The sequence below is a fragment of the Cherax quadricarinatus genome, chromosome 54 (assembly GCF_038502225.1).
Source record: "Cherax quadricarinatus isolate ZL_2023a chromosome 54, ASM3850222v1, whole genome shotgun sequence".
In the NCBI taxonomy this organism is placed as follows: Eukaryota; Metazoa; Arthropoda; class Malacostraca; order Decapoda; family Parastacidae; genus Cherax; species Cherax quadricarinatus.
Genome location: NC_091345.1, coordinates 823,912 through 851,317, shown reverse-complemented (window position 1 = coordinate 851,317; position 27,406 = coordinate 823,912). Strand labels below are relative to the sequence as shown.

Below are 27,406 nucleotides of genomic sequence, written 5' to 3'. Positions count from 1 at the left end.
CAGGTCCTCTATGTCTGTATCTAATAACTGCTCTTATTTAGTAAGTTTATTTAAGTACAAGTGCACATAAGTACAATTATCATAGACAGTAACATGTGTAAATTACCTAGGATAACCAAAAAGAGTTAGTATAATCCTAGGGATTTTCTAGCCGAGGGCCAGGTCTCAAACTAGGTGTTCTAGGATGGAAAGTGAATATTACTACATTAAAGACTATTAAGAACACACAGGAAAGTAAAGGTATGTGCAGACATGATTGTAAGATATACCAGTCATCTTATACTCACTCTACACGCACTCGCTCTACACGCACTCGCTCTACACGCACTCACTCTACACGCACTCACTCTACACGCACTCACTCTACACACACTCACTCTACACACACTCACTCTACACACACTCTACACACACACACTCTACACACACACACTCTACACACACTCACTCTACACACACTCACTCTACACACACTCACTCTACACACACTCACTCTACACACACTCACTCTACACACACTCACTCTACACACACTCACTCTACACACACTCACTCTACACACACTCACTCTACACACACTCACTCTACACACACTCACTCTACACACACTCACTCTACACACACTCACTCTACACACACTCACTCTACACACACTCACTCTACACACACTCACTCTACACACACTCACTCTACACACACTCACTCTACACACACTCACTCTACACACACTCACTCTACACACACTCACTCTACACACACCAGACTGTTAGTCTATACAATACCTCCTGTGGATGATATTCAATTATCTTATATTCAATGTAAACTCCTAAATTCACAACTCCTTGTAATTGCCATCTTAATGTTAAATTAGTCTTAAGTTTGCCCGAAATGTTATGCATATATAGCGGTTTTTTACATGTACACCAAATGTCATTCTTTGTACAACCACGTTATCATACTAAATTATTATTATTACGTCTCCCTGGGTCAGTAACTGGATGGGTGACCACATGGATGCAGTCCCTGAAGAAAAGACCTCAATGGAAATAGTCAATGAGTTTCCTGGGTTATCCTAGGTAATTTAAACATGTTACTGTGTATGATAATTTACACATGTTACTGTGTATGATAATTTACACATGTTACTGTGTATGATAATTTACACATGTTACTGTGTATGATAATTTACACATGTTACTGTGTATGATAATTTACACATGTTACTGTGTATGATAATTTACACATGTTACTGTGTATGATAATTTACACATGTTACTATGTATGATAATTTACACATGTTACTATGTATGATAATTTACACATGTTACTATGTATGATAATTTACACACGTTACTATGTATGATAATTTACACACGTTACTATGTATGATAATTTACACATGTTACTATGTATGATAATTTACACGTTACTATGTATGATAATTTACACATGTTACTATGTATGATAATTTACACATGTTACTATGTATGATAATTTACACATGTTATGTATGATAATTTGTGTAACTATTTAAGTGTACCTGTACCTAAATAAACTTACTTATGGAGAAGTGCTAAACCCTTAGATGTCATCCAGCACCTGAGGAATGGGATGTAAATCAAGTTCGACCCAAGGAAATAAGGCTCCAATTCCTTGGATCTGGATCCCCTGGCAGGGATTAGGGACTTGCAGTGTGTGTGGTACAATGGGTTGTATACGTAGATGTGTGGTACAGACTGTAGGTGGTACCATAAGCTTGTACCAGTGTTAGTGTACCTCAGTGGTGGTATTACTTACCCTGGTGGTGAGGCCAGCCAGGGCCACAAGATGTAGTAGTGCCAGGGTCATGGTGCCTGCTGCTGGTACTGCAGTGTTAGTGTGGTAGCCACACACTGTGCTGCATCATACACCCACCTCCCTTCCTCCACCACTCTTCACCCTCTACTGATTACCCACTACCAGCCAGCCCCAGCCCCTCCACCACCTCATTCCCCAACCACTCCTTCACCCCAACAACCAGTCCCTCCACCACCCCAACTACCAGTCCCTCCACCACCCCAACTACCAGTCCCTCCACCACCCCAAACCCCAGCCCCTACAACATCAATCTATTCCTACCTCATCTCCCACAACATACTCATTATTATTATAATCAAAAAGAAGCGCTAAGCCACAAGGGCTATACTCAACCCCTGTCAATTTGGGTTCAGGCGTAATAAAAATAATAATGATGTTATTATACACATGCTAGAACACTTCAATAGAGAAGAAAGAAGTCCCACTGGGGATCTTCATTGACTTACGTAAAGCTTTTGATATAGTTGACCATGACTTTTGTACATTAATCATTATTTTATACTTTTCATAACATTTTGTTGCCAAATTTTCAAGTTTGTATATTCAACTCCAACCTTTACATTATCCTTTGTACCTGTGTACCTGTCTACCATCTTACTATCATATTATAACCAAGTTATTGCCATTGTTATTTTTTACTTATTATTCTTTTGGTACTTTAATTTGTGAATTTTATTTTGTCAATTTAAATCTAGTTATACGCTTGATCTTATCAGACCCTAGTGCAATTGCAAGTACCATTTTAATTTGTATTTATATAAGTTTATACCTAGTTGTACTTTAGCTCATTCTAGCACAACACATAGACAATATCAACTTCATTATGTTTATTAGTGACTATATATTACCAAAGTGCTTTAGCGGTAAACTTATCCAAACCTCCCACCACTACAGAAATCAGTATTAGAACTCACCACATAATACAGGATATAAACAACCACTATTTAAACCTAAAAGATGAATGATCACGTTGACCCCGATCTGAACCTCCATAATCTAACACACAATCAAAACTTATTGGAAAGTACGGCCTTTATTACACAGCATCACAAGCCAGTACTATCCTGAACACTGCTCAAAGTCTATCAGTTCTTAACTACAACATCAGGTCCTTAAGCAAACACTATGATGACCTCCTGGCACTCCTTGAGTCACTAAAGACACCCTTCTCCTGCATTATTCTTACTGAGACCTGGCTTAAGCAGGACACAATAGATATCTACCCACTACCAGGATACACAGCAATCCACAACTGCAGACCATACCAAGTTGAGGGTGGTACTTAATCTATTACTCTAACCAACTATCTTGTAATAGCACCAATTGCTTTAGTGATGAATATGGGGAATACATTTTTGCTAATTTTACTGTAAAAAAAACTCAAGACGCCTATAACAATCGGTGCCATTTACCGGATACCCCACACAAACATCCCAAACTTCAGTGAGAATCTAAAGGCACTAATAACAAACAGACAAATGAACAAGCACCACCTTCTCTTAGCTGGAGACTTCAATATCAACCTTGGCCTACCAGATGATCAGACTGTAACTGATTTCATCAACAATATGAACAACACACTTCTCATACCAACAATAACTAAACCAACCAGGCTGACTGAGACAAGTGCAACCATAATAGACCACATGTGGACCAATATACTAGCCTCTCTTAAATCAGGGATAATCACAGACAGCACTACTGACTACTACCCAACCTTCCTCTTAACAAACATTAGTAAGCCACCACTCGAATACAATAGATCCATCTACCAACTTTTCCTGTTATTCCTTTATCACGCATTTTGTGCGCTATTACACCATGGGGTGCATAATAAAGATATTAAACTAAAGTGTGTGTGTGTGTGTGTGTGTGTGTGTGTGTGTGTGTGTGTGTGTGTGTGTGTGTGTGTGTGTGTGTGTGTGTGTGTGTGTGTGTGTGTGTGTGTATGTGTGTGTTTGTGTGGTGTGTGTGTGACTCAACAATCAATATTTGCACCAATAACTCATTACAGTTGTGACCGGGTGTGGAAGTGTGAATTGCTCATTACTCTATAATTTGTTCATGATTGTAGCCATGTATAAACGTAAGTAACCATTCTACAGAATTCATTACCTTTGTACCTAGTTCAGCTATCAAAACTTTGGGGGCCCAGTCCCTGGACCCATTACGTACCTCTGTAATCTGTAAATACCTTTGTAACTTGTCATGATTGTGACCAGACCTACCTGGAGTTCATTACCTTTGTAAATTGTGAGTTCATTACCTTTGTAAATTGTGAGTTCATTACCTTTGTAAACTGTGAGTTCATTACCTCTGTAACTTGCTCAGCTATCAAAACTTTGGAGTCCAGTCCCTGGACCAATTATGTACCTCTGTAATCTTTTGACTACCGCCCACAGGATGGGTATGGGGTGCATAATAAACATATTAAACTAACTAAACTTACACCATGGTCAGACTTGTCGAAAGCTTTTGCAAAGTCTGTGTATACTACATCTGTATTTTATTTATCCTCAACAGCACCGTCTCATAGTGATCCAATAGTTGGGACAAGCAAGAGTGACTTGCTCTAAACCCATGTGGAGTGGGGCTATGTCTGTTGTTTTAAGCAGCTGTGGGACAACTGTTGTTGTGGAAAATATTTTAATCTTCCGAAGCTATAATGCCTAATAGGTGTTTAATGTGTCGACATTGGTCAAAAATGTATTTGAAAATGGAATAGAACCAACAGGGAAGCTCTGCGCCTGCGCTGATGGGCAGGGAGAGGTCGAGACGGGGCGTCAGGGAGCGGGAGTGTTTGGAATGGAGTTAAGAGGCTGTGAAAACGTGGGACCAGGTAATTGGCGTTCACGGCAGCCTAAGGATTAATACAGGCCTCACTTCATAATAGGAAGTGTCGTAACTGTCCCTGGTGAAGAGTGAGGGAACGTGATTTACGGGACTGCTGTAAAAAGTGGTAAAATTAGTGAATAATGGTAGGACCGGTGGTGACTGGTGCGCCGCCATGGAGTGTGTCCAGGGGAAAATACCCGTGATTTAATCATCACTCATCGGTCTCAGATCTTAATGGAGTGACCTCTAATGTGTACAATAATTATGAGACATTAAATCGTCTTGTGAATTGTAATGTAATCAGTGATAATAACACTAAGTTAAGAGAAAGCGTGAAGTGAAATAAGTCGCCCTGCTCCGAGTGAACACGTGTAGACCTCGTGGTTCCTGTCCCGAGGATAGTGAAGTTTTTATGGAGTCACGACTTCTAAACCGGGACAAACCAACGGATACCTCGTCCTGTTGGAATAAGAACCATGTCGGTGTAGCAGGACATCGAAATGAGATGGTAAATGGAGGAAATAAGGAGCATCAATCACCCACAGTTATGTAACCCTTCTAGTTATAGCAGACTGATACTGGCCAGTTAGGTATGTTGTAATTGGATAGGTTGTGGGTGATCCATCTACATCAAGTGGCCACCAGAGAATATCTGGTAAGTGGTGAGATTATATACAAGTGTTTTTCCTTGATGTATTCCCTGGAACGCAGGAGGGAGAGATACATGATTATATACACCTGGAAAATCCTAGAGGGACTAGTACCGAACTTGCACACGAAAATCACTCACTACGAAAGCAAAAGACTTGGCAGACGATGCACCATCCCCCCAGTGAAAAGCAGGGGTGTCACTAGCACGTTAAGAGACCATACAATAAGTGTCAGGGGCCCGAGACTGTTCAACTGCCTCCCAGCACACATAAGGGGGATTACCAACAGACCCCTGGCAGTCTTCAAGCTGGCACTGGACAAGCACCTAAAGTCAGTTCCGGATCAGCCGGGCTGTGGCTTGTACGTTGGTTTGCGTGCAGCCAGCAGCAACAGCCTGGTTGATCAGGCTCTGATCCACCAGGAGGCCTGGTCACAGACCGGGCCACGGGGGCGTTGACCCCCGGAACTCTCTCCAGGTGATGGATATATACATGTGTAACCTACCCCCCCCCTTCATTCAGTTTACCTGGAGTTTACCTGGAGAGAGTTTCGGGGGTCAACGCCCCCGCGGCCCGGTCTGTGACCAGTCCACAATTAATTAGTAGCGCCGTACTTGTGGGTGCTATCCAATTTATACTGGTCTCGGATAGATATGGATAAGATTGTGAGGTCGAAGGGACCACCTGCAGTGACCAGGGGTGGTTAAGTTTTCTCACATGTCTACACGGGGTGACTACGGTAAACAATATGGTTGTTGTCTCCCAATGAGATTACTCGTATGCATGTAATGTTGAGGTACATACAGTAACCCCCTATAAAATTTTCCATATCTGCATCCATGCGCCCCATCCATAGGGTGTTAAAACATGATAGGAGCTTAATTCAGTTCTTCAATTCAAATTCAAATTCAAAGTTTATTCTCTATAAGGATTACAATGCTGAGTTTACAGAATTTGGTTATTGTGTGGTTTACATGTAGTAAAATAATAATTACAGAGGGTACCACTAGAACACCTAGCATGGCTAGGCATTTCGGGCAGACTTAGATTAATTCTTAAATTTAAAATATTACAAATTATGAGGTAAGTTGGTATTATGGCTAAGTGACTAAATACTAGTTTGTGAGTTTAGCAATGTGAATGCTTTTGTTTTGGCACAATACATAGTTTCAGTATTGGAGTATCACAGGCCAACTTATGACTAGTTAGGATTCATTATTTTAAGATTGAGATTGATATTTCTGTTTATGGTCAAATGGGTTGATGAACACGGAGTTTCACGAGTCTGGGCTTGGGGCAGAGTGCATGGGCATGTCATTTATCACCTTTTTGAAGTCATTTGGCGTCATGATAACATCAGATAGGTTCGAGTCTACCAAATTCTGTCTCATAAAAAAACTATTTGGTTTTCGACTCTCAGTCTGGGGATGTGTGTTTGTGTGCTCATGTGTGTGTGTGTGTGTGTGTGTACTTACCTGTTTGTGGTTGCAGGGGTCAAGTCACAGCTCCTGGCCCCGCCTCTTCACTGGTCGCTACTGGGTCACCCTTCCTGCTCCATGAGCTTAATCATGCCTCTTTAAGCTATGTATGAATCTTGCCTCCACTGCATCGCTTCTGAGACTATTCCACTTCCTGACAACTCTGTGACTGAAGAAATACTTCCTAACATGCCTGTGGTTCATCTGAGTCTTCATCTTCCAACTGTGACCCCTTGTTGTTGTGTCCCATCTCTGGAACATCCTGTCTCTGTCCACCTTTTCGATTCCTCTCAGAATTTTATGTTATCTTATTCCCCCTATCTCTCATGTCCTACAGGTGTCATCAGGTCGATTTCCCATAACCTTTGCACACACTCTAATTTTCTCATGTGCTTGGCTAGGTGTGGGTTCCAAACTGGTGCTGTATACTCCAATATAGTCCTTACGTACATGGCATACAGGGTCCTGAACGATTCCTTATTGAGATGTCAGAATGCTATTCTTAGGTTTGCTAGGTGCCCGTATTCTGCAGCAGTTATTCAGTTGATGTGCGCCTCAGGAGATGTGCCCGGTGTTATACTCGCTCCAAGATCCTTTTCCTTGAGTGAGGTTTGTAGTCTCTTGCCCCTAGACTGCACTCCATTTGCAGTCTTCTTTGCCCTTCCCTCAATCTTCATGACTTTGCACTTGGTGGGATTGAACTCCAGGAGTTAGTTGCACTCCAATATGGAAAACTCAAGGAAATTAAAACCCTACTCAAGGAAATTAAAACACAATAAAGCGAAAAAGTAGTGTGAAAGACCTGGGAGTGATAATGTTAGAGGATCTCACTTTCAAAGATCACAACAATGTTTTAATCACATCTGCTAAGAAAATGAGAGGATGGATAATAACCTTCAAAATTAGGGATGCCAAGCCCATAATGGTTCTCTTCAAATCGCTTGTTCTCTCTAGGTTGGAATATTGCTGTGCACTGATGGCTCCTTTCAAGGCTGGTGAAATTGCAGATCTGGAGAATGTACAGAGATCATTCATGGCATGCATAACTACAATATAGCACCTAAACTACTGGGAACAGAAGTCCTTTGATTTGTATTTCCTGGAATGCAAGCGAGAAATATACATGATAATATACACTTGGAAAATCCTAGATGTGGAGAAATTTTCTCCAGGAGGGGGGTATTAGCCCCCTTCAGCCCTAAGGGGCCCAGCCCTCTCAGAAGGGGCAAGCATCTTGTTTACTGCTACAGCAAGTAATTGATCCCAGATGCAAAACGAGTATGTGACATGGTCAAGCGACCGCCGCTCCTTGCAAGAGTCCAGTGTTGCAAAGTGTAGTTTAATAAGAGACAGTCCATCTCTTACCTTAGCAGGATAATTAAGGAAAATCCTGCTCCCACTTTATTACCATGGTAAAGATAGTGGACATTGTTGTCTATGCTCAAGACAGCAAGAATCAAGCATTCTGCTTTGCTTCGTGGAGAAAGTTTGGCAAGGAAGCAAAAAGTACTAGGTCAGCTTTTCCTTTTATGTTCTAGGGGCATTGCAGCAGCATAGGAGGCTGTGAGGTCAGATTACTTTTCACCCTACTGGGAGTCACACTGACGCCAGGATAAGCAACAAAGAACACTGATCCGTGCGTTAGTGTGAACAAAGTGTCTCACAAAACACGATAAACGCTTACAGAGAAGTGTGATCAGCTTCTTTAGTGATAAGATTGTGAACAATAAAGACAAACCTTGTGGAACATAGTGTACCAGTGTGCGTATTCCTAGACTATGGAAGATGTGTACATCCAAGGATATTTCAGCTTCTATCGAGTCACCGATACCTGTCGAGGGTGTAAAGAACACCATAGCTCACACTACAAGAGCAAGGTAGGTTACGAATTTCTTGTAGTACGGAGGGCTGCCCAGTTCTTGTGTCACAAGGAGTTTGTAATCAACCTATAGTCGGCAGTGAGGTGCGGACTTTTGATTCCACACACGTAAGTTTCATCAGCAATCAGTGAATGAAATGTGCTGACATAACACCCCTTAGGGGTAAATTATTAACATAATATGCTCTATTACAGCCTGTTGCAAAGTGGATACGACAGCTTCTTAAGACCTCACCTGCAGGGGCGGCTGTGTGGGCAATAGTGTCTTATCCAGCTAAGTACCCCCTATATATTATTTAATCTTTAACCTTAGTTGGTAAACCATTTCTCAACACTAGAGGGACTAGTCCCAAATTTGAACATGGAAATCATTCCCTAGGAAAGCAAAAGACTGGGCAGGGTTGCAATATCCCCTCAATGAAAAGCAGGGGCACCATGAATATGCTAAGAGACAACACAAAAAAATGTCAGGGGCCCAAGACTGTTCAACAGCCTCCCAGCATGGATAATGGGGATTACCAATAGATGCCTGGCTGTTTTCAAGAGGAAGCTGGGCAGGCACCTAACGTCAGTTCCTAACCAACTGGGCTGTGGTTCGTATGCCGGTTTGTGTGCAGCTAGCAATAACAGCCTGACTGATCAGACACTGATCTTTTCACAGATCGGGCCGTGGGGGGTGTTGATCCCTGAAACCCTGTCCAGGTATACTTTTTAGGTATTTTGTTAGCATGGCTTACATACTACCCACTGATCACAAGAACTGCCTATTCCACCATCAGCGCTACCACATAAAACAATGAACTGTGATAATTTGGCCAGTTTTCCATTATTTTCAAAACATTCCAACTGAAAAACAGTCCCAAACACTTGGCATTTCAGCCATTAAAGCAACCTTCCATCTGTTCATTAATCATATTCCAAGGCCTTTCCTACATAACATTTTCCTCCATTTTAAATCAGTCATCACTCACACCAAAAAAAATCAACATTTCAAAAATACTTAGTAATGGTTCAGGCCATCTCAATAATTGAAGCAGACCTCATAAAAACCTATAAAACAAACTGGGGCATGGATGGAAAGCTCCTTACCTTTGTTAGGAATTTCCTGCAAAAATTGACCAATTTTGTGATTTTGAGGCTTTTTCAGGCCACTTCCATTATGAAACTGGCCAAAATCGTCTCTACTTTACAAGTATGTCTTCCAGTGTATCTAATGGTACCGAAAAACAACCAATTAAACCATGAAAACCACCCTAGAACACCCCATAAGTGTTATTTTAACCCAGAACACAAGTTCAGAGGTAAGCTGTTCCTGTCATGAACTGTGGGGCAGGATTTCCTTAATACTATGCACCCGAACTGTACAGAACCCATTTCCTCATGCCCAGACCAAAATTTGCTGCTCACAGCAAATTTGAGGGCATTATAAATTATACGAAGATCTATGCCAGTGATACTGATCCCACTAATGTAGATCTACATAACTGAAACTAAAAGGATTAATTGAGGATTAAAGCATTTTCTGTCATATAATACCTGGAAACCTGAAGAGGGCTTCGGGGGTCAACTCCCCCATGGCCCAGCCTGAGACCAGGACCCAGAAACCATCCTGTGTCTTATACTGTCCATGTAATTTTGGTAACAGTAGAAAATGTATATCTGCCTAAAGATTATTCTGGAAAACCTCTCGCATGATGTATAGTAAATTTATGGTCATTTTTAATAATGAAAAAAGTGAAAAATAATGGAATGCATTTTAATAAAATAATTTTTTTTTTTTACCCAAGAGAGACCAATGAAACACAATTTTCAAAAAAATATTTACTTTGCACTTCCTGCATATTTCAACAAGCCTGTTTACAAATCATTTATTTGCTTGGCAACATGTGTTTGTGACTATTGCAAACATTACACTGTAATTCTATAATAATAACTAATTCTATAACAATACTGTAATTCTGTAATAATAACTAATTCTATAATATTTACTGTAATTCTATAATTGTAATTCTGTAATAGCTGTAGTTCTATAATAACTGTAATTCTATAATAATAACTGTAATTCTACAGTACACTTCTAAGGGTTGGAGAGTGTGATACAGAAGGTAGTACTGTAATAGTGTTAAGCATGAGGATTAGTTTACCCAAAATACACTGTATGTTAGTGGCTTTCTTTTGTGCCTAACAATATTTTATTAAATGTAAACTATATTATCTATATATAGTGGAACCTCAAAAATCAAACGTGTCACATATCGAACGTTTCGAAAATAGGACCATTTTTTCGGACAAACTGTGTCCCTATTATCAAACGCGGCCCTATTTTTGGACCGCCGGGTATGGGACCTGTCTGCCGGCCCGCTCCATCTGCGTCCCCGTGCAGGCGCCGTGAGCAGTCTAGCTTTGTTTATGCTTGAGTGAACACTAACCTGCACTCTCATTCATGCATTTTACGATTATTTCGTTGTGTTTAGTGCTTGTGGGACTGTGAAATAAGCTGCCATGGGCCCAAAGAAACTTGCTAGTGGTACCCCTGTGGTAAAGAAAGTGAGAAACACCATAGATGTGAAGAAGGAAATAATACAGAAGTATGAGTGGTGTGAGACTTGTTGAGCTTGCCAGGATGTATGGGAAAAACATGTCGACCATCAGTTCTATCCTGTCAAAGAAAGAACAAATCAAGGAAGCTGATGTTGCGAAAGGTGTTAATATAGGGAGTGGATGAGGTGCCTTCTTCAAAGATTAAGGAGATTTGTGCCAAGTGGAATGATGTCCAAATGTTTGTGCAGAAGTACCACCCTGAGCAAGCTGAAACAAGCCATCTTTGCAACAAGTTCAGCAACAGAACCATATCCCATTTTAGGGAAATGTTAAAGAGGTGCCAGAAACAGAGGACTGTGGACAGTTATTGTGTGAGACAGGGGTCCAGTGACTCTCAAGCTGGTCCTAGTGGCATTAAAAGACAGAGAAAGGAAGTAACCCCAGAGAGGGCTTTACCTGAAGTCCTCATGGAGGGGGATTCTCCTTCCAAACACTAACCCTAACTCTCTCTCTCCTCCTCCCTATCTTCCAGATGCCATCACCAATCTTCAGTAAAGTAAAAATGTTATTTTATATGTATTACTCTACATAATTAAAAACTATAGTATTTATTGTATGTAAAACTGTAATTAATCTCTATAAAATGTATTTTTTGTGTGAATATTTTTGGGTTTCTGGAACGGTTTAATTGTATTTCCTTTATTTCTTATGGGAAATATTGCTTCGAATTTCAGACTTTTCGAATTTAGAACTAGCTCCTGGAACAGATTAAGTTCGATTTTTGAGGTTCCACTGTACTGCATAAAAGAAATAAAAAAATCTAAATTTGAAAAGATAGTCGTGTGATGGCAGTGGCTGGCTGCGGTAGGCCTGACACAACGATCTTAATTTACCAAAATTATGTTAATCACACAGAATGTATGATGTCTGCCTCTACCTATAACTAGTTACTGAATCATTAGAGCTAAACAGAGCTGATTATAGAGCTGCTAACAGATGTTATATGTATCTCAAATGTCTTGAGTAAATTTTTTCAAGTTCAGTGCTGGGACTGATGTTACTTGATGTCAGTATTGAGTTATGTATGTTATAGAGAATCTCTCATGAAAAAACATCACATCTGGCAACAACTAGATCATTAATCAGGTTTCTGGGTTTTCTTAACAAAAGTACCAAAATACTGATGAATTTTGAATTGCTGGATGATGAAAAATTCATCAGTTTAAAATTTGTGTTATGTAAGGCTGATTCAACACAACCGACATTACCCAAGCACTCTGGTGCTGCTGATTTAATATTTACAACACCTGGTGATATGTAACATTTCTGTATTGATTATAGGCAGCAATAAAAATTAGCACTATATTCATTGATCTATCAAAGTTGCTTTATTTATATTTATATTCTGAAACTACTGATATGAATCTAAGTTCATTCACTTCAGACACACACTTAAGCATTCACTGAACATTTTAAGCTGATGATTGACAGTAACTCTTGGTGTCGATTATTTTTTTGCCGCACATAGCACAGATGCCCTTCTTATAAGCACAACCCTGACAGAAGTTTGAACCGGCCTGGTGAACCTTTGTTCGGCATATTCGGCATTCCACAAATTTAGTCTGAAAAAGGAGAGGAAGTCAATACAGCAATTATTAATTTTTCACAGGGTAAAATATTCAATAAAATAAATTAAAATCATTTTATCAACTAAGTACACATATGCAGTGGTATTCCTGGGTTTAAGAGATGTTGATGGCTGCTTAGGGGACCAGCTGGTAGGAAGGATGACATTGATTCTTGTTCTGCAGTGTGGTGTGGTATAACATCCTAAGCTGCATCTAGCAAGTCAGCAAACTGATGCAATATCCCTCAGCACTGGTAGATGTATTGTCAATCTCCCTCAGCACATGTGGATGTACTGTACTATCAATCTTCCTCAGCACAGGTGGGTGTACTGTACTGTCAATTTCCTATGGAACACTGAAACAGCCTTCAGAATTTACAGAACAGGCTTTGTGGCTTAATCAATTTCAGCTTAGGATGATAAACTGATCTAGATGATGAGAGGCTTGCACAAGAGTTGATAAATTTGCATGAAATGCCATTTACAAGCATTAGAGCTCCTGAGCTGCTGACTTTTATACATGAAAGGAGCTCACAAAGATCTTACCTAACTTCTGGGTCACACTCAGGGTTACTGTCACCCATCCAGTGACAGCAACTCAAGCAGAGAGGAGCTTTCCCAAGCACAAGCTCATCAAGACTTATCTGAGGCTAACCATGACACAAGGCAGCCTCAGTGGTCTTGCTGTCATCAGCATTAACTGTGTGTTTTCAGGGAAGATTTTGGTTACTTCACTACTGAAAAATTGCAGCACAATTTTATACAACACTTCGTAAAATTAAGTTAACATAGTTGGGTTTGCAAGAGGGGAAAAAATTTGGAGCATTGCCCGCGAGATACTTCCCCAACACAGCTAGGAGGTAGCTGTGTTTATTATTATGTTGTGGATTGAGTTTAGGTCTTTTATTGCCATATCTTGTATCTGCTAAGCAATCGTGGCACCCAGTAGGCATACAAGTGTTGCTGAAAGTGGCAAGAAAAGGTTTAAGTGTTTAAGTCTAGTAGGTGAGAGGTGAAAAGTATTTATTTGTAGAAAGTCGTGTGGGAGGTATGGCATCCTGCCTGGCCACTCCCACCTATTACGACATTACGCTCCCTAGAGCAATAAAATGCATATACAGTACACTCATTAATCACCTTAAAATATTTGTAGTTTTAATGTAGGGTGAGAGGTGAGTTTTATTTGTAGGAAGTCATGGTGGGAAGTATGGGTAGTCAGGAAGGGCAACCCTCAACACCCCACCCCACCCACACTAAATTTAAACAAACCAGGCGAACGCGTCTGGTTTTCGTCACTTTACATTGTGTACAAGTTGTCTCCACGTTGATACAATAAATAAAGAAAAACACTCCCATTCAAATATAACACCATTTTTAGAAGAAATGACACCCTGAGTGAAGGCATACGAAAGGAATAATTTTCTAGCTACCCCCCAGTAATATTATACTGTATACATTTTCTCTGATGTTGGACTACAATTTGCCTGGCTACCACAAGTCCTACAATTTGCCTGGCTACCACAAGTCCTGCAAGTTACCTGGGTACCACATCTCATATTTATATTAATTTATTCTATTGTGGGGTGTATTTAGATGGATTAACCCGTAAACGGTCCAAGCAGATCTACGTTCACATGTGTAGTGCTACAAAAGTAGATCTACGTTTTTTTTACATATTTTCAAATATAACAAAAAAAAAAGTAGATGAAGGTTTTTTACACATTTTCAAATGTAAAAAACAAAAAGAAGATCTACTTTTTTTACATACTTTCAAATGTTGAGAAAACGTATATGTACGTTTGGACCGTTTACGGGTTAAGCAAAATGTCTACATTAACGTTTTATATGATGTTTAATGCGCCTCAGAGTGATTATTATTGTTATTATTATTATCATTATTAATATGGCATCTTCAAGACTAATAAGACACTCTTAGTAATTTTAATGACTACCTGCATGCCAGCACAGTGTGTAAGTTTACTTAGGTACAGGTACACAAAAGTATAATTATCAGTTATAATAATAATGTAGGTATGTAATCCGCCTTGGCTACATACCTACACCTACCTACATAGCTGCATGAATTTAATGTGGCCCGGAGCCATATTATTACCATCGACATACCATGTTCACTGAGTTTAATCGCTTCCATCAACTACCTTTAGATGCCATCATAAACAAAGGGAGAAGTAATGAATAATTCATGCCGAGAATTGTAAACAAAGGCATTATGTATTAAGGGAGTGACGTAATGTTTTCCCTCTGCCCGGCTACCACACCTCCATAGTATATCAACGTAAAATGTTTATATACAGTGGACCCCCGGTTAACGATATTTTTTCACTCCAGAAGTATGTTCAGGTGCCAGTACTGACCGAATTTGTTCCCATAAGAAATATTGTGAAGTAGATTAGTCCATTTCAGACCCCCAAACATACACGTACAAACGCACTTACATAAATACACTCACATAATTGGTCACATTCGGAGGTAATCGTTATGCGGGGGTCCACTGTACTATGTAATATGATTCTTATATAATTTTGAAGAAAATATCATAGACGGATTAATGAAAATGTCTACATTAACGTAAAATAAGACATTTAATGTGCCCAAGAGTGATTATTATTATATAATAGAGAGATGTGCTCGCAGAGAATGTAAACAAACCGGGTGGCGCATGCTGCATTTGAAAGACCACTTGCCGTATAGAAAGTTTTGGTCATAATTTGAAATCGCCGTATTAGCGGAACACCGTAAGGCAAAACTCCATAAAGGGGGCCCTACTGTAGTTATTCTCTATAAAATGTATTTTTTGTTAATACTTTTGGGTGTCTGGAACGAATTAATTGCATTTACATTATTTCTTAAGGGAAATATTGCTTCAGGTTGTGTCAAATTCAGTTTTCGTCAGACTTTCTGGAATGAATTAATGACGAAAACCGAGGTTCCACTGTATATTGCAATAAATATTAAAAATAAAGGAGTTAGAAGCACATTCTACCCAACACATTTTGTCTATTACTCTAAAAATCCACTATTTCAAGGCTTGTTATACTGAGATTCTTCTGTACTAAAATTTGGTACAAACTGGTAGAAATTATATATGTATATAGCAGTAGTAATATGGATTATTACACTAATACTTATAAAACCATAAGATGGTGATTACTCCTACTATAGTACTTACTGTATATGGGTTGAAACGATTCTTTTTGCTAGTGAGAAGTTTGTTCTCATTTATCTTTCGTCCTCCACTCTCAGTGGTGTTGCGAGCACCATCTTTCCAAGTGTCCGGAGTGATAACCTGAAAGATTGTTACATTATAGTAATCAATAATGAAATCCACAAAGATGAAGAAATGATAGACATTGTTCAGCAAGCTTCATGACTTGTTAAAGCTGTACACAGAGTCAAACGTCTTCTTCAGTAAAAGCTTAATCTGTAATGTCTGTCTTCATCACTACTGTTTGCAAGACATCATGTAAATCCAACAATAATATTCTAATTTTATAAAAATAAAATGTAAAGTACAGTAAATGAAAACAAAATGAGTGTTAACAGCATTATATCAGTTGAGGGAGGTATCCATAGTTTATCCAAGTACAAGTGAGGGAGGTATCCATTGTTTATCCAGGTACAAGTGGGGGAGGTATCCAGAGTTTGTCCAGGTGCAAGTGAGGGAGGTATCCAGAGTTTGTCCAGGTGCAAGTGAGGGAGGTATCCAGAGTTTGTCCAGGTACAAGTGAGGGAGGTATCCAGAGTTTGTCCAGGTACAAGTGAGGGAGGTATCCAGAGTTTGTCCAGGTACAAGTGAGGGAGGTATCCAGAGTTTGTCCAGGTACAAGTGAGGGAGGTATCCAGAGTTTGTCCAAGTACAAGTGAGGGAGGTATCCAGAGTTCATCCAGGTGCAAGCAAGTGAGGTATCCACAGACTAGACAGGTACAAGTGAGGGAGGTATCCACAGACTACCCATGTACAAGTGAGGGAGGTATCCACAGACTATGTAGGTACAAGTGAGGGAGGTATCCACAGGCTACCAAGTACAAGTGAGGTATCCACAGACTACCCAGGTACAGTGAGGGAGGTATCCACAGACTACCCAGGTACAAGTGAGGGAGGTAACCACAGACTACCCAAGTACAAGTGAGGGAGGTATTCACAGTTAATGCACATACAATTCACAATACAGTGTAACATTACTGCATGAAATGAATAACTAAAATAAAATTTTGAGTTGTTTTCCATTTACATCTACTGTATCTTTGAATGGTTTCTGGTATTAGGGTAGCAGGTACTTGTGGAAGGGTTGGGTGAAGGAACACCACAGCCAGTGTGGTGAGTGTAGCAGGTACAGTATAAATTCACATTTCATGCATAGACATTCAACATTTTTAACATACTGCTACTGAAATTATTTTCAAAGTCAAGAAATCATGAAAAAGATTGAGCTGTTCATGCCATAAAGTCTAAAGAAACTAACATTTTTGCCTGAAATTGGGCATGATTGTGAGCCCTTACTTGGCTCATTTGTAAACACCCACCCATATGTAGACATGCACCATACCATAGGTATGGGAAACATTAGTTGATCACAAGCAAAAGGAAATTTCCTTATCAAAACTGTGACCCAGTAAAGCCACAAACAATAACCATACATTTCTGAGACAAGAAGCAGGAAGAACAAGGAATTTAAGGAGGGCTACAATTCTTTCTTGTCACATTTTACTATACAGTATTTTAATTTATAATATTGTGCAGTGAGTGTATCATATGATCTTGATTGTGCATTTGTTGCTTTTGTTCTTGGGCAGGTTTAGAGCTGCCACATCTTATATAGCCTTGAGTCTTGCTTCATAGTTCTATATTAGTAGATGGCATAGAAATTTGTTTTTGCCATAAATCTGTGAAAACCAATCTTAACATAATGAAAAAATATATATCACTGATTTTAAGTACAGTGGAACCTCAAATCTCGAACGTATCGCTTATCGAACTCTTCGAAAATCAACCGCTTTTTTCGAACCAACTCTGTCACCATTATCGAACTCGCCCCTTTTTTTGAATCGCCAGGTACCGAACCTGTCTGCCAGCCCTCTCTGTCCGCGTCCCCACGCAGGTTCTGTGAGCCAGTCTGGCTTTGCTGATGCTTGAGTGAACACTAACCTGTGGTCTCATTCAAACATTTTACGATTAATTCATTGTGTTTAGTGCTTGTGGGACTGTGAAATAAGCTACCATGGGCCCAAAGAAACTTGCTAGTGGTACCCCTATGGTAAAGAAAGTGAGAAACACCACAGATGTGAAGAAGGAAATAATACAGAAGTATGAGAGTGGTCCTAGTGGCATTAAAAGACAGAAGGGAAGTAATCCCAGAGAGGGTTTTGATACCTAAAGTCCTTATGGAGGGGGATTCCCCTTCCAAACACGAACCCCAACTCCCTCTCTCCTCCTCCCTATCTTCCAGATGCCATCACTAATCTTCAATAAAGGTAAGTAAAAATGTTATTTTGTATGTTTATTAAAATTTATTAATAATTGTACACTATATTTGTTTTGTGTATGTAAAATTATAATGTAATACTATCTATAAAATGTATTTTTTTGTGAATATTTTTGGGTTTCTGGAACGGATTAATTGTATTTCCATTATTTCTTATGGGAAATACTGCTTCGCTTTTCAAACTTTTCAAATTTACAACTAGCTCCTGGAACAGATTAAGTTTGAAATTTGAGGTTCCACAGTAAAATTAAAGAAGTTTAAACTGGTCTATAATATACACAACATAATTTATCTAAAAGAATAAAAACAGAGAACCTTAAGCTGCATGATCATAGCTCAAGTTTTCAATATTCTGTGATTCAAATTTAATTTTCCATTTCCAACAAAAGAGCACCCATTTTCATTAAGGCTTATTGGAATGGAATTCATTTCCACTTGTGACGAACATTTCCATTAAGAAGTGCCACAGCAGGCAGGCCTGAGACCTCCCATTACACATTAGGTAATTCCATTGTCTTAGCAAGATAAGGTGTGAGGGATAATGAGATTGTGTACACAATCAGACCCCACACAGGTTACTGCATCTGGACACGTACCACATGATTTTAGCTCAGTGCACATCGCTCAGTTTTTCCTTCCTTTCATTGCCCCATGAACACTTGTCTTACACATTGCTTCAAAGGAATTTCTTCCTTCTTCCTCCTCCTCCTTCCTTTTTCTTCTATACTCCTGTGTATCCAGAACATAGCTGGGACCTATAAATACTGTGTATATATTCCTAGACAATAGTAAATGACCAAGGCAGGTGTAAATGTCCACCTGTCAATGTGTTTGTGACAATTTGAGTACAATTTCAGTACCTAATATTAGTGTGAGAACAAAGATTGGTTATGAAATGACAAGAACTACAACAAATTGTAATTATGAGAACATAAAACTTATATAAAATAATATAAAAATGAGAAAAAATGGTATATCAGCAACACTTCTGAATAAATAAATGAATAAAGAATGAATAAATGAATGAATAAAGAATGGGTACATTTGAAAACCGGCTGGCGAGCTAGCCGCGGCCTGAGCGCCTCTGTGATTGGTCACCATGTTGACCAATCAACGACGCCTCTACCGTGAGCACATGAGAATATTTTAGACATCCCTACGATCCCCGTTGGGGAGGGGAACACTGCTTACTCATGATGTATTACTCTAATAGAGTAAAGATCTAACCAGCGAGTGGAACAATCAACGACTCAACTAAGCTAGCACTTGCATCTGTCGTTAGTGGCAGATTGCAGGTTAAGTGCAATGTGATTTTATCACTCAAAGAAGCCTTCATTGTCATTTGTACTGACGACACCGAGGCCGAGAAACTGCTCACCACTACTGCTATGTCCACTCTACAAGATCATGGATTCTCTGTTCTGAATTCCCCAGCACTGAGGGCCAGAAGAACTGTGTTCCTCAAGAGACTTGACAGACTCATCACTACACAGAATACTGAAGAGATCAAGTTGTCCACTGAAGCAAAGAATCCCTGGGCCAAGGTGGAATTTCTTACCAAGATACCCAACGCAAGGAGGGAAGAGTATATGGAGAAAAAGAGAGAGGTTAAGAGAGTGGTGAAGCAATGTAAAAAGAGAGCAAATGAGAGTGGGTGAGATGTTATCAACAAATTTTGTTGAAAATAAGAAAAAGTTTTGGAGTGAGATTAACAAGTTAAGGAAGCCTAGAGAACAAATGGATTTGTCAGTTAAAAATAGAAGAGGAGAATTATTAAATGGAGAGTTAGAGGTATTGGGAAGATGGAGGGAATATTTTGAGGAATTGTTAAATGTTGATGAAGATAGGGAAGCTGTGATTTCGTGTATAGGGCAAGGAGAAATAACATCTTGTAGGAGTGAGGAAGAGCCAGTTGTGAGTGTGGGGGAAGTTCGTGAGGCAGTAGGTAAAATGAAAGGGGGTAAGGCAGCCGGGATTGATGGGATAAAGATAGAAATGTTAAAAGCAGGTGGGGATATAGTTTTGGAGTGGTTGGTGCAATTATTTAATAAATGTATGGAAGAGGGTAAGGTACTTAGGGATTGGCATAGAGCATGCATAGTTCCTTTGTATAAAGGCAAAGGGGACAAAAGAGAATGCAAAAATTATAGGGGGATAAGTCTGTTGAGTATACCTGGTAAAGTGTATGGTAGAGTTATTATTGAAAGAATTAAGAGTAAGACAGAGAATAGGATAGCAGATGAACAAGGTGGCTTTAGGAAAGGTAGGGGGTGTGTGGCCCAGGTGTTTACAGTGAAGCATATAAGTGAACAGTATTTAGATAAGGCTAAAGAGGTCTTTGTGGCATTTATGGATTTGGAAAAGGCGTATGACAGGGTGGATAGGGAGGCAATGTGGCAGATGTTGCAGGTGTATGGTGTAGGAGGTAGGTTACTGAAAGCAGTGAAGAGTTTTTACGAGGATAGTGAGGCTCAAGTTAGAGTATGTAGGAAAGAGGGAAATTATTTCCCAGTAAAAGTAGGCCTTAGACAAGGATGTGTGATGTCACCGTGGTTGTTTAATATATTTATAGATGGGGTTGTAAGAGAAGTAAATGCGAGGGTCTTGGCAAAAGGCGTGGATCACACATAAAGTGGGAGTTGTCACAGTTCCTCTTTGCTGATGACACTGTGCTCTTGGGAGATTCTGAAGAGAAGTTGCAGAGATTGGTGGATGAATTTGGTAGGGTGTGCAAAAGAAGAAAATTAAAAGTGAATACAGGAAAGAGTAAGGTTATGAGGATAACAAAAAGATTAGGTGATGAAAGATTGGATATCAGATTGGAGGGAGAGAGTATGGAGGAGGTGAATGTATTCAGATATTTGGGAGTGGACGTGTCAGCGGATGGGTCTATGAAAGATGAGGTGAATCATAGAATTGATGAGGGGAAAAGGGTGAGTGGTGCACTTAGGAGTCTGTGGAGACAAAGAACTTTGTCCTTGGAGGCAAAGAGGGGAATGTATGAGAGTATAGTTTTACCAACACTCTTATATGGGTGTGAAGCATGAGTGATGAATGTTGCAGCGAGGAGAAGGCTGGAGGCAGTGGAGATGTCATGTCTGAGGGCAATGTGTGGTGTGAATACAATGCAGAGAATTCGTAGTTTGGAAGTTAGGAGGAGGTGCGGGATTACCAAAACTGTTGTCCAGAGGGCTGAGGAAGGGTTGTTGAGGTGGTTCGGACATGTAGAGAGAATGGAGCGAAACAGAGTGACTTCAAGAGTGTATCAGTCTGTAGTGGAAGGAAGGCGGGGTAGGGGTCGGCCTAGGAAAGGTTGGAGGGGGTAAAGGAGGTTTTGTGTGCGAGGGGCTTGGACTTCCAGCAGGCATGCGTGAGCGTGTTTGATAGGAGTGAATGGAGACAAATGGTTTTTAATACTTGACGTGCTGTTGGAGTGTGAGCAAAGTAACATTTATGAAGGGGTTCAGGGAAACTGGCAGGCCGGACTTGAGTCCTGGAGATGGGAAGTACAGTGCCTGCACTCTGAAGGAGGGGTGTTAATGTTGCAGTTTAAAAACTGTAGTGTAAAGCACCCTTCTGGCAAGACAGTGATGAAGTGAATGATGGTGAAAGTTTTTCTTTTTCGGGCCACCCTGCCTTGGTGGGAATCGGCCAGTGTGATAATAAAATAAATAAAATAAAATACCCAACGCCTCCTCCATGCTGAAGGTCACCTTCAGTGACATCAACATGGCAGCCAGAGCCCTCGCTGAGGGCCTGGCTATACACTACTTCCATATCAATCCAGCCTTCATCGAAGCAGAAAAATACCAACAAATCCCACAGTGCTATAACTGTTACTCATACCAGCATATCACCAAAAACTGCCCTGCCAAAGACAAGAATTACTGCTCCACCTGTGGCCTCGAGGGCCATGACTTCAAGAATTGCACTACTGCTTCCCCACCAAAATGCTTGAACTGCAAGGATGACCACCATACTCTTGCTGCCAGGTGTCCTATCAGAAGGGACATACTCAAGAAACAACAACAACAAAAGAAGTCCAAACCACACGCACCCACATATTCTGCTATTGCCAAGATTCAAGCAGACACTACCAAGATACTACAAGCCACACAAGCTGCTCCTACCACTTTCCTCACAGCACCTGCTGCCGATCCCACCAAGATCCTATGTTGCATCATGTATGCTCATGTACAGAATGCAGCTGAGCCTGGCTCCTTCAACACCACCATCAACGAAGTATTCAAACTAAACAACATGCCTGGACTCACATTCCCTGCATCACCACCTTCCACTAAGATCCTACAAACCACTGCAAATATTGCCAGCATAACTGCTGTTCCACCACTGACACAACCTCCACTCGACATAGAGATGGACCAATCTGAGACCACTGATACGTCGGCAAATCCCACCAATGAGAGTCCACCACTGCCTGCCTCCACCGCCACCGCAACTATCCAAGCCGAGGCCTTGCCTCGGACACTTCAACCGCCAGCCAAGAAAGCTAAAACTCAAGAACCAAGGGCTGCAACTACCCATACCGCTACTACTGCTCCACCACAACAAGGAGCCAAGGTCAAGACTGCCAAAACTCAAGAACTAAGAGCTGCAGCTCCCTAGGCCACCACCAATCCCCCACGGCAACAAGAAGCCAAGGGTAAGAGTGGTGGTGGACACTGCACAACCAAACAGAAGAAGCACTCAATGCGAACTCCAGAATGTGAGCAAGACATCAACGACATTTTGTCACCCAACTTGGAATGCTTTGCCAACCGTATCTACACCGCCCTCAGCAACGCTGGAATCGACCACGAAGCACTGAAGAACAGGCTGATACCTCCGAATCAGACTGGTGCAGAGGGTACCCCCCTCTAGCACTACCATCAAGACAAGTTTCCCCAGCACTTTGCTGTCTGCTAAAGCTGGGGTGTGGCTCCAATGGGACCCTGCTTTCTGCCTCTGCCCAACTGTGACACTGAAGATCCCAAGCGAGAAGACACTCCCCACTGGGGGAGTCAGTGCAAGATAGAAGAAGAAGTTACCCTCCAACCGGAGGGCCCAAGAGTGAAGATAGAAGAATGAAGAAGACGAATGACACCCCCGCCCCGGGGGCCACCGCCGGGTGACCATCTGGAGAAGACCCGGGCTGGAAGTACCGGCAAATCTCTAATGAATGAATGAATGAAGTGATAACTCTGCATTGACATCAGTGCAACAACAACAAGCATCCACCTCAGCCTGAAAACCACAACTATCCACCTCAGCTTAATGACCAGAGCCATCTGCCTTGGCTTATTAGGGCCACACCAACCCTCACCACTCATATTAAAACCATCAGGTGCCACCAGTCATGATTTATCCCTTAAACTGTACAGTTTGTGACATGGCATGCATCAGGAGACCAAATTGTGTCTGATGTATGCTATGCACGAATATTGTTATGCTCTCGGATGTGCCAATAGCCACTATTTTAGGTTTGAGCTTAATTGTTAGTGTCACCTACCACCACTTAACACTTGGGAAAAATAATGTAGAGGCAAGTAAGTCCATGCAGGTCATCATGGGATAGTGCATCATAGTGATAGTGAGGATGATGGTGTATCCATTGACTTAGGTAGTAGTCCACAAGCAGTGCTGGCACCACATTTGGCAGTGGCTGGTGAGACAGGGAGGCAGGTGGCACCAGTGCCAGCCCTGGCTGGGAGCTGTGTCTCATACATCACACCCCAATGACCTAAGGCTGTATTCACTATCTACACACAGCCAGACCATGTCTGGGATTGGCAGGAGGCTGCACATTTTGTGCCCAATCTCCATCAATTTGAAGACTTGAAGTGAAATCCAGCCCAACTGCACCTTCAGGAACAAAGCCCAGGAACTTGAATTCGTTGATGTATATTTCGATGAACCCCTTTTGTGAATGATTGTGAGGGGATAAAAACAGAGTATGCAATGGCAAGCACGTTGCTTTTGCCATGATCACAGATACACCAATGTAAAGACAACTTTGGTTGAAATCTTGTCTCTTCTTTGCCAGAGTCATGCTTATGCACAATATTGCATTGTACTGATTGACTGAGTGCCTTATATTTACTCTGGTGTTCAGTGATTTCATCACCATAAATAGATTTATCCTGCTGTTACATATGCTACATTTCTCAGACAAGATGAGGCATGATAGAAGTGATATGTTATATAAGACAAGGGGTGTTTTTATGTATCTCAAACAAAAGTTCCCTTCAGGCACTTTGTCATCAATGAATCTTTGATCCTGTTTTAAGGTAGCCTGTTGTTCAAGCAGTATATACCAAGCAAGAGGAAATGCTTTGGTATCAAGTTTGTGTTGTGTGATTGTGAAACCAGCCTGGTATTGGATCTGAGTGTGTACACAGGAAGCAAAGCACTGAAGGATATGAGGGAATTAATGGGAATTTCTAACAAAATTTGCCACAAGACATTCTGGAGGGAGAGAGTATGGAGGAGGTGAATGTATTCAGATATAATTGATGAGGAGAAAAGGGTGAGTGGTGCACTTAGGAGTCTGTGGAGACAAAGAACTTTGTCCGTGGAAGCAAAGAGGGGAATGTATGAGAGTATAGTTGTACCAACACTCTTGTATGGGTGTGAAGCATGGGTGATGAATGTTGCAATGAGGAGAAGGCTGGAGGCAGTGGAGATGTCATGCCTGAGGGCAATTTGTGGTGTGAATATACAGAGAATTCATAGTCTGGACATTAGGAGAAGGTGTGGGATTACCAAAACTATTATCCAGAGGGCTGAGGAGGGGTTGTTGAGGTGGTTCGAACATGTAGAGAGAATGAAACAAAACAGAATGACTTCGAGTGTATAAATCTGTAGTGGAGGGAAGGCGGGGTAGGGGTCGGCCTAGGAAGGGTTGGAGGGACGGGGTAAAGAAGGTTTTGTGTGCGAGGAGCTTGGACTTACAGCAAGCGTGCGTGAGCATATTTGATAGGAGTGAATGGAGATAAATGGTTTTTAATACCTGACGTGCTGTTGGAGTGTGAGCAAAGTAACATTTATGAAGGGATTCCGGCAGGCCGGACTTGAGTCCTGAAAATGGGAAGTACATTGTCTACACTCTTAAGGAGGGGTATTAATGCTGCAGTTTTATAACTGTAGTGTAAAGCACCCCTCTGGCAAGACAGTGATGGAGTGAATGATGAAAGTTTTTTTTTTTTGGCCACTCTACCTTGGTGGGAATCAGCCGACCAAAAATAAAAAAAAAAACTTTCTGGACACTGCTTTTTTTTTTGCACAAATCAATTTTACATGCTAGGAGCTGTTACCCTACCTCCACTCATTTCAAACCCCAGCCATATCTAAGGTATACTACCAGCCCCCAGGATGCGACCCACACCAGTCGACTAACAGCCAGGTACCTACTTACTACTAGGTGAACAGGGGCAGGAAGTTAAGGGAACATGCCCAATGTTTCCACTCGTACTTGGGATTGAATCACGCGCACTCAATGTGTGAGCTGAGTACACTATAAACTGAGCCAGGGGACCTACTTATTCTGATTTCAAGATCCAGCCAACATGCTCTCTCAGACTCAGGTCCAGGATGAATGTCACCATTTTGTTCTGGGTGATTTGTAGTCTATCTTCAAGGTTTTTCTATTAGAGCAGGGTGTCACTAAGCACAAGAATAATTTATGTGATATTGTTTATGATAGACATAGGGTCCTGCAAACCTGTTAGCACTGTGGCTGTCTATGGAGGAACTTGAACCTGGCATTTTTTTTTGTTTACTACAATCTTCACTATAAATTCTCCTCACATGCCTAACCTGAAAAAAAGTATGGTGATAAAACAAGATGTGGAAAGAGAATTATTTGCCGCACAGGACATTGATTAGAGAAAATGTTTCACCATGAATGACTTCTTCAGGCTTAGCCATTCAGGGCAAAATGTTTCCTATAATAAATGTCTAAAATTGTACATGTGTCGTTTACCACATTCTTAACCTGCTAAACATGGGCCATTAGGCCTACTGCAGTACTCCTCTAATCTTAATCTCTATGGAACGTCCTATCTTCATATCTAAAATAACTACCAGATATGTAATATACAAATAATAACACAAATTACTTTTATTTATTACAGATAAGAAAGTTTATTCTGGTACAGGTACACATAAATAGTTACATAAATTATCATACATAGCAACATAAGTGTAAATTACCAAGGATAACCCAAGAGAGACTTATTTCCATCGTGGTCCTTGGAATAGTTCATGTACACACAGCATGATGGGGACAGTATTATAGGCAATACTTACACTGCCCAGCTTCTTCTGGCACTTTTCACACACCATGATGACACAGTTCTCAATTTAATCTCCGTGCAGTGTCGTCCAAGATAACTTTGAGGTTTCTGAAAGATTACGTTGTTGTTGAGGGTTTTGAGGGTTACCAAAGCTAATGTCTTATTGAGCGATATGTAGAAACGTAAGTAAATTAACTTACATGATTCATTACCTTTGTAACTTGTTCAGCTATCAAAACTTTGGGTCCAGTCCCTGGACCCATTATGTACCTCTGTAATCGTTTGACTACCGCCCACAGGATAAGTATTTATTTATTTATTTATTTATTTGAACATGATACATAGAAGTACAAGGAAATACAGTGGTTAAGTGCAACATCCCAAAGCCCCTTGTATGCAGAGCATTATGGGCAGGCTTAAAATTAACTTAAGATTAACTAAGCAATTATTATTATTATTATAATTAAGGGGAAGCGCTAAACCCAGAGGATTATGCAGCGCCTGGGGGGTTATGTGGAAGGCATTCAGGCTTAATTCGGGGAACTGGAGCACAGATCCAATTCCCTAAATCAAGAGCCCCTCACTCGTCTACTGCCCGTCCCATTCACTGACGCCTATAAAAAGCGCCAGTCTTCTTGCCTTTGCTCCAGACTCTCCTCCACCACGATGCTGTGAACACTAACTCCAAGGCCGAGGGACTGATTACCTCATCTTTTGTATATAGTTCTACTGTCTTCCTAT

General features: G+C 40.8%; 2 protein-coding genes across 8 annotated transcripts in view; both read right to left on the bottom strand.

Moving 5' to 3' along the window:
• The window catches only part of LOC128699108 (uncharacterized), a 49,185-nt gene extending 47,216 nt beyond the window's left edge, over positions 1-1,969 (bottom strand). For 6 of the 7 annotated variants that reach the window (XR_011393488.1, XR_011393489.1, XR_011393490.1 and 3 more), the window contains exon 1: positions 1,798-1,969. Coding sequence is in view for 1 of the 7 variants with exons in the window: in XM_053791626.2 (XP_053647601.1) it covers positions 1,798-1,848 (51 nt within the window). In the remaining 6 variants the exon portion in view is untranslated. The remainder of the gene's footprint in view (positions 1-1,797) is intronic. The other variant, XM_053791626.2, reaches the window with a different exon arrangement.
• Positions 1,970-10,505: 8,536 nt separating this feature from the next.
• LOC128699106 (cysteine-rich PDZ-binding protein) lies at positions 10,506-26,897 on the bottom strand. The gene is made up of 4 exons (XM_053791624.2): positions 26,878-26,897; positions 26,679-26,773; positions 16,058-16,174; positions 10,506-12,862 (listed from the first exon to the last, which is right to left on the bottom strand). The coding sequence occupies exons 2-4, from the start codon at positions 26,712-26,714 to the stop codon at positions 12,713-12,715; spliced, it is 303 nt and encodes a 100-aa protein (XP_053647599.1). The 5' UTR covers positions 26,715-26,773; positions 26,878-26,897; the 3' UTR covers positions 10,506-12,712.
• Between the last annotated feature and the right edge of the window lie 509 nt (positions 26,898-27,406).